This window comes from Chanos chanos, chromosome 3, assembly GCF_902362185.1.
Source record: "Chanos chanos chromosome 3, fChaCha1.1, whole genome shotgun sequence".
NCBI lineage: Eukaryota > Metazoa > Chordata > Actinopteri > Gonorynchiformes > Chanidae > Chanos > Chanos chanos.
The window spans coordinates 51481908-51496259 of NC_044497.1; the positions used below are offsets into that span (position 1 = coordinate 51481908).

A 14352-nucleotide genomic window follows, 5' to 3' on the forward strand; every position below is an offset into this window, starting at 1 on the left:
CAAATAAGACAACTTTCTAAATACAGTAAAGGGGAGTGAACGAATGTCATTATACTCTCTGTTTTAAATAATTCAACAGTCTCCACACACCAGTGCAACCATGACTATTGTCCTCAGTGTATGCTGAAAGGCATATACATAGCTCCATTTTGTACAAAAGACACTTTCTTTTTTTCACGCTTCATGAGAGATTCTCTGACATGGCGGCGGGTGGCTCCGTCTCCAAGGCAACCACCGAGGCAGCCCACTCGACCCCCCTCCCTTCTTTCTCCATCTGTCCAGGATTGGTTGAGGAGGTGGAGGCGATTTATTTTCCCACAATTCCAAGCCCTATTCAGCTGAGCTTACCCAGCTACGGTGCACCGGAAAATTTGACAGAGAAGGCATGGCAAATGTTTTCTCTGCTCTGCACATATGCTCCTATGACAAGGGTGAGTATCTGCTGCTTTGTTACTATGTACTGCTTTCCAAATACAGTAGCTGAGAGAGCGACCGTCCCACTATCATAGATAACAAGAGATAGCTCATCTCATAGTAGCAGCATTAGGAAATCTATTGGTCCACGGTATAAATCATCATGGTGACAGCGCCTAAACATTGGGGGCAAACAAATCTAATCTCATATTATACATTTGGGAGAAAACAAATGTTAAAAATCTCAAAAGTTTAATAACAGTCACAAACTGGCCATCCCAATTCATCAAGTGAGTTTATAGGAGTGATGTTTATATATTCTTTGACGTGTTGTATAAATTGTTGTGAGTAGCCAAGACCATTTCCACAAATATTCTAAACTGGAAAAATGAGAGCAAGCTGCTTATAATTTAGGCACAGTTTAAATTTTCCCATTCAAATATTTCTTACAAAAAAAAAAAAATGTGATTAAGTGCCATCATATACAAAGAATTCCTAACACTTACAATATTAGAGAGGTGTCCAGTGAGTGAAAACCGTCGGGCCGCTGAAAGAGCGTTTTCCTAGATGGCAAGTCTTCATGCCACTGAAAAACAATGAAAGCATTCACCAGTGACCTAACTAATGCTAATTTCAGATCATGGAAATGAATGGAGGTCGATCAGCTTTGAAACATACAGAGACTAGCTGTCCTCTCAGTGTTCACACTCACAAATCAGCTTAAATATTGTAGGGCACCTGACATGAAATGAATGAAATGTGGAGCTTTCTTTTTTTTTTCAATGTGTTTGTTAAAACAAGATCAAATGAATCAGAATGTTGTGTTTAATCGATTAACATTCACAAACCCTAACATTTCTCCTCTATGCATATGACCTGACCCTTGGAGCAAAACATTTTTTTACAATGAAGCCTTTCGCAAAGTCCAGAGGCATAACAAACTTAGCGTGCGGACAAGCATATTTTTTTTTAAAGGATTAAGCATTTTTATGATTATCTTAGGAGGAAAGGAGGAAATATGCATGAAAAGAAAATTCTATACAGTCTGGGCCTATGGTCATATTATGAGGTGCCCCCCCCCTCCATCCAACCCCCAGGGAAAAAAAGAAAGGTCACAAGACAAGCACAGAAAAGAGACAAGCCCGCCAGTATTTAAACTATGCCTGTGCATGGAGGAAAAGAAAAGAGAGAGAGAGAGCGAGAGCGAGAGAGACCTATTGTGACCTCTCCGCTCATCAAGAGAACCAATCAGAAAAGATTTTGTGAGACAAGTTCAAATACTAGACCCACTAACGCCTATTGCATAAATTGAGAGATTGAGAAAGCAGAACTTTAATTCATTTTTGTAGCATTAAATGTTTAATGCTACAATAATGATGATGTTATTGTGACCAGTGTCACCTGAACGGCGGAAGAATTTTAAAAGAGGGAAGATATAGTTTAAGGACACATTAATGATTATCCCAAAAGCCCACAGATCTTAAAAGCAGGTCCTGGGGGTCAAGAGGAATGATGTGAAACTCCAGAATGCCTGTCCTTCGGTGACTTTTCCCGGAGACTCTCACACGGGACAGATTTTAATTTAAGTCTAAACAAGCACAGGTCCCTTATGTGAGCCAGTAAAATATTGACTCTCTGTGCCCTATTGTCCTCGTCTCTCTGATAATGCTCAACATATGCATTGCCATTATGCTTAACCAATGGAGGAAACAACATCTCCACCCTATGTTTCCAGCAGCCTATGAAAACAATCAAAATCTGATAAGGGTCCGCCTCTGGGTTCTTTTAAACACACCATGTACCTCCTTCAAAAAGCTTTTGAAGACGCTGCTTTTTAGTACACAGAGAAAGAGTGTGTGGAATAGATTGGGTCTCAGCGTTCTTGCGTGAATGTGATTACAAACCCTAACCATTTGCAGACTGTCCTCAGACTTTGTTTGGACTTCAGTCTAACTGTTCATTACATTTCTTCGCATAGCCCGGTCATGTAAGTTAAGTTTCTGAGTTTGCTACTGTCTCTCTTTTGTGAGATGCAATGCGCATAACTGCATACATTAAAGTATTTTATGATTATTATCATTTAAATATGAAACTGTTCAACTTTTCAAATACTGCACTGATTAAAAAATACTATTGTATGAACAGATAATTACATAAAGAAATGTACATGTCACATTCAACTTTTTATGATTTTTAGAGACTTTTCAGCTTCAGTTTTATGCATAGAATGATAGCCATACTATTATACAAATAGCTATTTCAAATTAGTCTTGAATACTATGACTGAATCCTATATATAGAACAGAAAGGAAGAGTGAGTTTTAAAGACATTATGCTATTACGCTGATAAGACATGATAAGACATCTTATGCTGGCTAATCTTGCTTGCTTGATACATTGTTCAGTGAGCAGATACACTATTCTTACTGTTAAATCTCCATTTCAGGTTTGCAGTTATTAGCATGTAAATATGCCTCGAAAATAGTTCTGAGAGGTTATACTGACCGTTGTCTGCGTAGACTGTTTGACTTTCCCGTGTTCTAATTTAGCGTTGTGTATATTGGTCTGGTTTACGACATCTGAGTGAACTGAAAAACAACACATTCCTGACCATTTTCCACTTGTGGCAGGTGAAGTGCAGCGAGTATGGGTGTTCTGTGCACAATTTGATGCCATGGGTGCAAAGTTATGTCAATAAAATTTATGATGTTCTGTACATCAGTGAGAACATAGGTGAGAACAGAAGTGAGAACTGGAAATAAATGCTGTGGACATAAACATCGCCATCATAAACCACTTCATCTACAACGTGTGGGACTGTTACCTTAAACAGAGTTAAAATGTTTACTTCAATGCAAGGACGCTTCAAAAAAAAAGAGTAGGTTACATTGCGGGGGGGGGGGGGGGGGGATAATATTGAAGCGCACTGCTCTGTTTCTGTTAGGTATATGGAGATAGGTATGAAAGGACACTTCAAGAAAAAATATAAGTGCGGACCTTTCTTTCTGTCTCTTTGCAGTAACTCTCTGTGTCTTTACAGGAGCTTGGCTTAGATCCTCGTCATCCCTTAGGTTCTCCATCAGTAGACATCATGGAGAACACAAAATCTGCAATGGTGGGGCCGCTGGAGAGGAAAGTGCGAAAGAGACCGAGACCCATAGCGACAATCAAGACCAAACTATGCCAAACTCTCTCTTGCTCAGTGCCAAAAGCAAAGAGCATTGTAACAGGGTTCTTTCCTGTGGTGCTCTGGCTGCCTAAATACAAGCTGAAGGAATATATCTGGGGTGATATTATGTCTGGGCTCATAGTGGGTATAATTCTGATTCCTCAAGCTATAGCTTATTGCCTGCTGGCAGGCCTGGACCCTATTTATGGTCTCTACACCTCATTCTTTGCCAACATCATCTATTTCTTCATGGGAACCTCCAGACATGTGTCTGTGGGTATTTTCAGCCTTATGAGTCTCATGGTGGGCCAGGTTGTTGACCGAGAAGTTTATCTGGCAGGGTTTGATTTGAGTGAGGACAGTAAAACAAGAACATCTGATGGTCCTTTGAACATCACTGGACACTCCAACAGCAGTGCAATCAACTTCACAATAAATGGCTTCGGTGTGGAATGTGGAAAGGAATGCTATGCTATTAGCATAGCAACAGCTTTAACTTTACTTGCTGGTGTTTATCAGGTACGTTTCTCTGTGTTAATCAAGGCTGGCCATTCGCCCTATGATATTGAGGACACTTATATAATGGAATATAATTTACAAACATGGCTTGACAGACTCTAACATTTTAAAAAAGTACTGAGTTCTTCTTGCTGAGGATCTCTCTCCTGTTTGTCTCCTTAGACAAACAACCAAGAAATATCTGTTTTCTAGTTCTGGATGCAAATTATGTCTTCAGTTTAGGAGACTGACCAATCAGAGGTGTCTTTAAAATAAAGGTAGCTCTAGCTAAAAGTGCCCTCATTAACATGGAGCAAACGGCGATCCTGTCTTAATCATACGAACGCTTGAAAAGTAAATGGTTGGAGTTTTGTTATCTTAACAGATTTTTTTTCCTTCCAGGTACTGATGGCTGTTTTCAGAATGGGCTTCGTCTCAGTTTACCTTTCAGCTCCAATGCTAGATGGCTTTGCCACCGGTGCCTCGTGTACTATTCTCACTGTGCAGGCCAAATACCTTCTGGGGCTCAAAATCCCACGTCACCAGGGCCTTGGCACGGTGGTGGTCACTTGGATCAACATCTTCAAGAACATTCACAACACCAACTACTGTGATCTGATTACAAGTGCCATTTGTATATTTGTTCTAGTCATGGGGAAAGAGATCCAGGACAAGTATAAGGACCGGCTGAAGATACCTCTACCCACAGAGCTGGTAGTGGTGGCAGTTGCCACTATTGTGTCTCATTTTGCTGACCTTAATGGACAGTATGGTTCCAGTATTTCAGGGTCCATTCCAACAGGGTTCATTCCTCCAAAGGTACCCAGTTTTGGGCTAATGCCCAGAGTAGCCCTTGATGCCATTCCCCTGGCTGTGATCAGTTTTGCTTTCACAGTTTCTCTGTCTGAAATGTTTGCCAAAAAGAACGGCTACACAGTTCGACCAAACCAGGAGATGATAGCGATCGGTTTTTGTAACATCATCCCTTCCTTCTTCCATTGCTTCACCACAAGTGCTGCTTTGGCCAAGACCATGGTGAAAGACTCAACTGGTTGTCAGACACAGGTTTCCAGTGTGATTAGCGCATTAGTTGTCCTCTTAGTGCTACTGTTCTTTGCTCCATTCTTCTACGCCTTGCAGAAGTGTGTTCTGGCCTGCATCATTATTGTCAGTTTAAGAGGTGCACTGCGCAAGTTCAGAGATGTTCCGAAGCAGTGGCACCTCAGCAAAATTGATGCTATTGTCTGGTTAGTCAGCATGAGCTCAGCTGCTCTGATAAGTGTAGAAATTGGTCTTCTGATTGGAGTTGTTTTCTCCATGCTTTGTGTGGTGGCACAGACGCAAAAACCAAAGGTTTCTCTTCTGGGCCAAGTGGAGAACACAAGCCACTATGACGACATGGAGGAGTATAATCATCTTCTGCCTGTTCCAAAGGTGAAGATCTTTCGTTTTCAGGCTCCACTGTACTATGCCAACAAGGACTTTTTTTTGAAGTCATTATATAAGGCAGTTAATCTAGAACCATTCCTTGAAATCGCCAGAAGGAAGAAACTGGAGAAAAAGGCCAAAGAAAAAAAATCAAAACAGATGGACGAGACAGAACAGGCAAACGGTGATGATGGTATAGGCTTCATTTCCACTAAATTAGATTTCCACACCATTATTTTAGACTGTTCCTCAATACCCTTTGTGGACACTGCAGGAATGAACACCTTAAAAGGCTTGGTTAAAGACTACAATGGAGTCGGTGTGACGGTTCTACTAGCCTGTTGTAACACATCAGTCATTGATTCTTTGAGACGAGGCTCTTTTTTTGGAAAGGCTGACATAGACATGCACAGTTTGGTCTTCCATACGGTTCATAGTGCAGTTTGTTTTGCCACTGACACCATAGCCACAGTTGGCAACACACCTGTATAAAACTGTGCAGAGCATAACACCAGAAAGCAGTGCATTTGGCAGTGTGTATTCTACAAATTGAGGGAAAAGGTGAAGAAAAGGCTTAAGTCCATTTATATTTTAACAGTATAAACAGATTTGGAATTCCTCCTGTGATTTAAACCTATCATTCTTGAATTGTTCTCCAATATCATGTTCCTCTTTATATAATGAACTGAGCCAAATGTACTGAGCCAAATGTAACTAATACTTTAAACTGAAACCTATGTCATCTGAAACCCATTTTCATTTACATAGAGCCTTCTGTGTACATAGCCTACGTCAATTATCAGATCCATTTTGTGTATTAATACATTCCTTTAAAGATACCATAAAAACATTTAGAGCAAAAACAGTCACTGTCAATTTGATTTAACAATGTAAAATGTCCTCTTATCTGATTTAAATATATAACGTTCTCAACGTTAAAAGAAAAAGATGTTTTTACAGCAAAAGACTGAAAAAACCATTGATCGCCATTAATTTGTCCATTTAACTAACATGTTAAAAAAAAAAAACAGCATATTATCTTCTTAATTTCATCAAACGGCAAAGCACAATCTTGTCAAGCATTTCCGACAATTACTTGTTATAAGAAATCCAAGGTAAGTTACTCGAGATTTCCAGTGCCAGTGTGCCTGAGTTGTTGCGCTAAATGTACTGAATATGTTTTTTCATTATGTTTTCACATACTGATACCACCATATGTACATCTTGAAAAGGTAGCAGTAAGATTGGTGCTGTTTGTTTATATGTTTGTTTTTGTAAACTCTTTAAATAAAGTATCGCGTTGAAATCATAATGGATACTGGCATAGTGGTATAGTGACATTAGGTAAAAATTTTCCTTGGCTGGCGGGCGGGGGGAGGGATGGGGGCCGCGAATGAGTTGATCTTGCCTTATGATTGATTCTTTCATTAAGAATTACTATTGTCATGGAACAAAACCCATGAAAAGCCCCTCAAAACCTGCTGTGATTGTGAGTGGAAAATTGTCCGACCTCGGCGTCTAGTTTTGACTGGCAGTATCTCAAAAGCACCGTAGTAACACTGTCAAAATCCAATGCTTTTCAGTCCGGCTTTATGCAAATTCACCCAATAATTTCAAGTATTTCTGGGCAGTTTCGCTGCAATATGAGAGATGAAAGTAAAAAGTTATATTATTAGTTCGTGAAACGAGCGCGAGAAAACAAAACACAAAATAAAATACATTTCTCCTGAGCGAGTTGCTGTCTCGAGAACACCACTTTTTTTTTCTTTGCGCTGGCACCACGTGCTATACGCTAAACTAGGGGGAATGCGGTGTATTTAGATAAATCTAAACAAGGGAGGCAAGTCCTTGCCTCTCACCTTTGCCAATAGGTTTTGTTGTTATTGTAGTAAGATATTGCCCTACCTCTTCTTTCTGAATCACGAAAAAACGAAGTAATGGAGTACTGAAGTTATCCAGTATTGTATTGTCAAAATGTAGACTCGTGCACATAACTAATCTAACTTTACATTGCAACCTCTATAGAATTGAAGAACGATGCACATTTTAAATTACTCCAGCAGGTGGAGACCCACAAACACAGATGGAGACCTACGATTTAAGTGTTTCTCCTGTACACTAGATGGCGTGGGGACGTTAATGTTAAAACGGTGTTTCCAGAAACCTCCGAGAAGAAGAAAGGTGCAATTCAAATTTTACCGCTTTCGAATACCTTTTAGGGTTGGAATCCTGTCAGTGTAGTATTTCCGTATTTAAACTTCACATTTTTGATATTGTACTGCATACATATTTTGCTGTATCCTTGCAAACAGCGATGACGAGTCGAAGAAGGTAAGCAAAGCTTATACAACAATATCCTGAATTAAAAGCATCAATAATAATGTCGTTGATGCGTTGAAATGTTATATTGCAGTTTCAGCGGTTAACATAAAATGGAAACGAGGGCTGTGTTGCCTATTGCTACAACCTAAAATACAGTTGTTTGCTATCTGTTTATCAACTGTTCAAGAGCCAGATTGTTCTTTTTTATAGTTGTTTTCCGAAAGATGGCGAAGTAATTTCGCTTGCTTGTACATGTGTTGGCTATTTATTTACGTTAACGCCTTACGTTAACCAGTGGCTAGCTGATCTGAACATGGTAAGACATTTTTATAGTAACCGGAAATTCTGTATCACGCCTTTCACTTAAACAGCGAGGCCTTGGCGTCTTCGCTTGTCACTGGTATAAATCTTGCCATGGCAAGACTGGTGGATATATGGGACAGCATTGGTATCATGGAGGAACAGAGGGTAGAACGTATGCAGACGGTGAAGAAGTACATTGAGGTAGGATATACAAACCTGCCCTCTTAACTTACCTTCTAATAAGAAGAAATGGAAGGATGGTTTGCTGCTTTTATTAATTCACTCTTTAATTTAAAGGATCTTTTGAATGACATGATCACAGAAGAGGAATCTCTGAGACATCGCATCAAAACGAATATTATTACAACTCAGAAGCAGCTTGAGACATTGTGCCTGGAACTGTCGTTAGAACCATATAAAGTAAGTGCCGTGTTGTTAGTTGCCCCTATTGACTATAGATGTAGATTTTCGCTACCGTGTATTTTAATATCATTTTAAAAATGACAATACGGTCTTGGCACCTTTTCCAGTTGGAGGAGAACTTAACAGTTCTTCAGATGGAGAAGAACCTTCGTTGGCGTTTGGAGGCTCTTCAGAAAGAGAAGAACGAGCGTTTGAAGGAACTGAATGAGCTGAAACAGCAGGATGAGGAGCTGTGTGTGGAACTTTGTGTCACACCATACTACATACCCACGGGCAGTTTACCCTCTCGCACTCAACTGCAAGAACTTCAGGAACACATTAAGAAACTGAGTGAGGAGAAGGTACTTCCAGCTGTTCAGTTTTGTACCCCTTAAAACTTCACACTAGAGCTCAAACCTGTTTTTGTAAATTCTTTTTTAATTTATTTTGATAAAACCTTATAGCGTGTTCCACGAGGCTAGGAAAGTCACATTAGAATTGTCCAAAAAGAATACTCCCACTCATTTTGCCTATAGGACAGTTCTGACATTTGACACCCCCTCCCACCTTGTGTTTTGTATTTATATTTGCTGACCTTTTTTTTTTTTTTTTTTTCCTTGCTGATTTATAGGAGAGCCGAGTGAAGGTGTTCTCAGGGCTGCGAGAGGACATTAGAAACCTGATGGAGGAGATGGGCCATGAGCCAGAGACCAGCCTAGAAAGAGAGTCTGTTTGTCCTGATGCTGACATTTTCCTGCTCACACATGAAAACATAAAGGCCCTGAAGTTGCTGCTTAGCCAGGTTAGACAAAAAAAACTGAATTTGTCTGGTTTAGAATTTATTCTGTTGTACATTATAAAACAGTAGGCTTCATAACTAGAAAAAAAAATCCCTTATGTATCGTCTTGGAATGTATTGAAAAGGTGTGTCACAAGATTACGCTTTACATGTACTGTACCGTAAACTCCTTATTTTGTTACAGCTGGAAGTGAAGAAGGAATCTCTGATTTCAGCACGAGACAAGCTTAAAGAGCGAGCCACAAGCCTGTGGACTCGTCTAGGTTGTCCAGAGCAAGAATCTGAGAGGTTCCAGGACAACACAAGGAGAACTGTTAACGATGACATCAGACAGGTTTGACCTTGTCCGTTTTGTTGATGTTGTTGTTTGTATGTTCGTTCGTTGTTATTTTACACTGTAAGTGGAGCAGGGGGTGTTAATGAAACAAATCTCTTTGCAGTGGCAGGGTGTTGTGGATCGTCTTGAAGCGCTACAACGGGAGAAGTTGGAGGAGGTGATTGACAAAGTCCGACAAGAACTGGTTGCTCTCTGGGACAAATGTATGTTTGGTCCAGAGCAGAGAGAATCATTCAATTCACACTTTTGTGACAGTAAGTTGTTCTCATGCATTAAATCACATTTCCCTGTTGCCTAGTTGCAATAACTATCAGGTCTTTCAAAATAAAAGCAGAGCTTTAACCTGATAATGACCAAAGAACATTTTCCCCATTTTTTTACACATTTAAAGATAACTACACAGAGGAGCTGTTGGCAGTACATGACAGTGAGCTGCTGAAGGTGAAGGCATACTATGACACGGCCCGGCCTTTACTGGATGCCCTGGAGAAGTGGGAGAGGAACTGGCTTCTCTACCAAGATTTTGAGGTACTCCTACGTCAAATTCTTGGACCTCACGTAATCTTCCTGCTGATAATGTTCTGTCTGTAATTGGTAGTAAAGATCGTCTTTTGTCTGGCCTAAGGCAGTCTCTGAATAACCTGACATCAGATTCAAGGCCATTTAATGTATTTATAAGGAAGATGAAGGATAATGGACCCTTCACAGTTTGACTTATCTAGCGTTTCTCTGGGGGGGGTTTGTTTTGGGGTTTTTTTTTGGGGGGGGGGGGTCTTTTTTTGGATGTTTTTGAAGAATTGATTATTCATAATTAGAAAACAGCATATACATACAAGAATGTATGGCATATTTATTATAACCCTCCACAGAGAAAGGCTGCTGATCCAAGCCGCTTCTCCAACAGAGGTGGAGCCTTGCTTAAAGAGAGCAAAGAAAGAGTTCGAGTTCAGAAGATGCTCCCAAAGGTACCGACAGATTTTTATATTAATATGTAACATTCACTAATATATGCAGGGGTTTTTTCCCTTTGGTGGCATAGGATTTACTGTTGAACATATCAGCAACTTCACAGTTTAGTCAGTAGTTCAGCATTGCTCATAACCTTTAACTTAAAAATATGTGTGTGTGTGTGTGTGTGTGTAACAGCTGGAGGAGGAGTTGAGAGGGCGTGTGGAGACTTGGGAGAAAAGCCAGGGTTCACATTTTCTGGTGCGAGGACAAAGGGTCATGGAATACATATCCAGCCAGTGGGCAGAATATCGCATGCAGAAGGACAAGGAGAAGAGCGAGCGTGTGAGTTTTTATTTCTTCACGTGTTTCTGGGCTCCCTTAGACCTTAGCTACATGTGACTCTGCAGTACATTAAGGAAGTTCATGATAGAGGGAAAGAGAGAGGTATCAAATTTTATCCGGTTGCTGGGGAAGGGTTTCAAAAAAATTGATTGTAACATTATCGGTCAGTGCAGCAGAAAATAGTTTATTCTTTGTCTAGATCAGGCATTCTCATCTCCAGTCCTCAGGTCCTGCATGTCTTTGTTTGAACTCTTCATTATCACTGTACGTTGAGCTAATCAAGGGATTAATGATTAGTTAATCAGTGGAATAAGGTGTGTTTTCATTCAGCTCAGGACTAACACACCTTTTTCCACTGATCAGCTAATCATTAAGCCTTTGATTCGCTCAATCAACTGTGATTATGAAGAGTTAAAACAAAAACATGCAGGACAGTGGGCTCTCGGGACTGGAGTTAAGAATGCCTGGTCTAGATCAATATTATTGCTTTTTCTCCTCTGGACAAAAGAGAAGTTTTTCAGCAGTTTAAACTGCAATGCCTGATCAGAATTTTATCCTGCAATGAAAGTGATGCCACTAGATGCTATGGTTTCTTATTCTGGGCCCATAAAAGGAAGGACTGCAATTTTTAGGACTACTCTTTCTAATTAATCAGGTTGAATCTTCTGGATTACTCTTTCTGATTGAAATTCGTGTTGAATTTCAGATGTCCAAGAAAGCAGAGACCACTCCATTCAAAACCCCAACCAAGAGGCCCAATGCTTCAGTCAGTGGCTCCACTCCCAGCAAAATGAAGAGGGTAATGATTCCTTTGAACGTTAGAATTAACCTGTTCAGAAGGTTATGGAATGATCATGTTTGGACCAATCAAAACACACCTGTTATCTGTGCCCAATGCAGCTGCCCAATCAGCCGGTGATGCGTACCCCCACAATGAGTACTACTGGCAGTAGCAGCAGTAGCAGTTCTTCTAGCACTTTCTTGTGTGTACCCGGCAAGCCTCCACACCCCAACTCAAAGGTAACAGCCCTTCTGTGATCTCCCATGCTGAAATCTCACCTGAGCCCCATATTAGTGATAGACAGACCCTCAGATGTTCATGTAGTTAACAGTAGGAGGTGCAATTGCTCTAGATTCAAAGTGTCTACTGTTCAAAACGTGATTCAGCACAGACTGAACAGGTTCATTATGTGTTTCCTCCTCCATCACTCTGATTAGGACTATTCTAGAACAGAGAGTAAGGAACTCTGAAGGTAGAAATGGATATGCACTCATTTTGATGAAATGTTTGTTTTTGAATCTGATGCTCATTGGCTCCAAGTAACTCCAAGTGTTTTGTCATCTACTTTGGTCCAACAGAGAAACAAGACAGTTGAGAGTAGTCAGCGGACGCCTCTTCAGGAGTACAACAGTGGAAAGAACGCCACTTACATCAGTTACTCAGACTTCACGGTAAAGCATTTTTCCACTATATGACATTTCCTATTTATTTACTCCTGCCAACTTTTCATCTCAACCCTGTATTTGAATTTTAAGTGATACTCAAAGTGTGAGTGTTATAATACCAATTGACCAGTGTGTATTCTCTTTCTCCTCAGAGTGAACTTTCCAGGAAGGCCAGTCACGAAGCAGTTTTAAACTCAACAGTGAAAGATGTTCTTTAACTTTTTCTTTTTTTTTAGTGCAGTTATGGTATTTTCTTAGTTAGAAAGTTATAGTTATATAGTAATAGTTCATCATAGTTAGCATAGCAATGTCGTCGCTTTTTACATTTTACAAACACGAGGCTTTTTTTTTTTTTCTTAAATCTTGAATTATTTTTAAAGTCACAGTTTCATCTTTATAGGGACATGCATATTCTGTAAATAAATCAAAAGATGAACCGTGAACTCTTTGCACATCTTTGTATATATTCTGCTTTTTATATAATGTTTCCTTAAACCTTTTACTTTTTAAAAATACTTATGTCTTCTAAATGTTTTTCAAGGGTTTTTTTTTTTGTTTGTTTTTTTTCTGTTCAGCAATGTCAAATAAATATTTTATTGCTCATCCTTTGTGTTTTGAATTGAATCGGTTCCAGTACATTCAGGAGGACATGAAATGAGACATGACACAACTTGGCTTTATTGAAAATGCAGGAATGTTAGTTGGAGGCAAAATCAGCAGAGCTAGATCCTCTAGACTTTCCAGAGGTCTCCGCGTTCCAGGTGACTAGCATTATCAACTTTCAACCACTGTTATTTGCTTCACCAAGGCGACGGGCAGGACAAAGACCATCTGTCTGGTATTCCTGCTCCCCTTCACAGAGATTAGCCATTTTTCTATAACTTGATTCATATGAGCTCACATTTCATAGATAAAAACTTCAGACATGTTTTGCATACTGATGGAGTACAACTGGGGTCTTTTAAAATGAAGTTAATAGTGAGTTACAGTGCTTTTATGTATAATTGCTTCATTGCGGCACAATGGTAAAATGGTTTGGGCTCGCCGTGTGCTTTCAAGGCATAGACCATTATATATAATAGGAGGAGTTTTCAGTTTGGCTGTCGCCATTGACTTCAATCCAGTTGTCTAGCGTGCGCAGTGAAAAGGACAATGGCATATTCATCAAACAGGGGTTTTATGTAATGGATAAGATATACGTGCTAATTAATCTGAGCAGTGAGCGGAAGTATCCTTTCAGCTAAAGTCTGTTCTGAAGCACTATCTGTCAGCCCCCTTTCTACTGTGTAATGTTAAATCTTGACTTAAATTATATTCAAACCCAAAAAAAAAAAGACAATGTCACACAGTGACAATTCATTGCACCTCATTTCTGAAGCTCACACTGTACATGAAAATAAATAAAAAGTGTATCTTAATTCAGTTTACAGCATATTCTCCACCAACTGAAATAAAACCAAGTACCTAATTCAATCAATCCACTGCAGAGCTGCTACAAAGACTACTGAATATGTAACACATTAACCAATGAATGAAAGCGGTACCAGATCTCTTTCATCCATTGGCAACGACATAAATATGCATTAGTCCTTACGGTGCATTAAGGGCAGCTTGGGCTGAATAAGGCTCTTATTTGAAAAGACAATTCAATTTATATGAAAAAATGATGATACAACACAGAATAATATGTCGTAATATTCTAACATGAAGTAAAGCACACTTGTCCTTCATAATCTGGATTTGTAGTGTGAGTGAGGCACAGTGACCTGGATGGTACAGAGGAGTGAGACATCTAGTCAGTGCATCCAGTGGGCACATCCTGAATAAAACAACCGTTAAAAACGCAGGAGAAAATCAAACAAAACTAACAAAATCTGATAGGTGAAGAAGAAGAAGGAAAAAAAGCATTACAAAAATGCATTCATCTTTTTAAGGGGGTGT

The 14352-nt window shown here is 39.7% G+C and overlaps 2 protein-coding genes across 2 annotated transcripts; both read left to right on the forward strand.

The window, feature by feature from the left end:
• The first annotated feature begins 3487 nt into the window (after nucleotides 1-3487).
• Nucleotides 3488-6001, forward strand: slc26a1 (solute carrier family 26 member 1). Its single transcript, XM_030769916.1, has 2 exons — nucleotides 3488-4102; nucleotides 4484-6001. The coding sequence occupies exons 1-2, from the start codon at nucleotides 3506-3508 to the stop codon at nucleotides 5999-6001; spliced, it is 2115 nt and encodes a 704-aa protein (XP_030625776.1). The 5' UTR covers nucleotides 3488-3505.
• Nucleotides 6002-7823: 1822 nt separating this feature from the next.
• On the forward strand, nucleotides 7824-12629 carry prc2 (protein regulator of cytokinesis 2). The gene is made up of 14 exons (XM_030770113.1): nucleotides 7824-7840; nucleotides 8203-8335; nucleotides 8432-8554; nucleotides 8665-8898; nucleotides 9168-9338; nucleotides 9520-9669; nucleotides 9776-9926; nucleotides 10064-10200; nucleotides 10542-10637; nucleotides 10819-10965; nucleotides 11672-11764; nucleotides 11866-11985; nucleotides 12325-12417; nucleotides 12564-12629. Exons 1-14 carry the CDS (start codon nucleotides 7824-7826, stop codon nucleotides 12627-12629), a joined length of 1731 nt encoding a protein of 576 aa, XP_030625973.1.
• Nucleotides 12630-14352: the final 1723 nt, after the last annotated feature.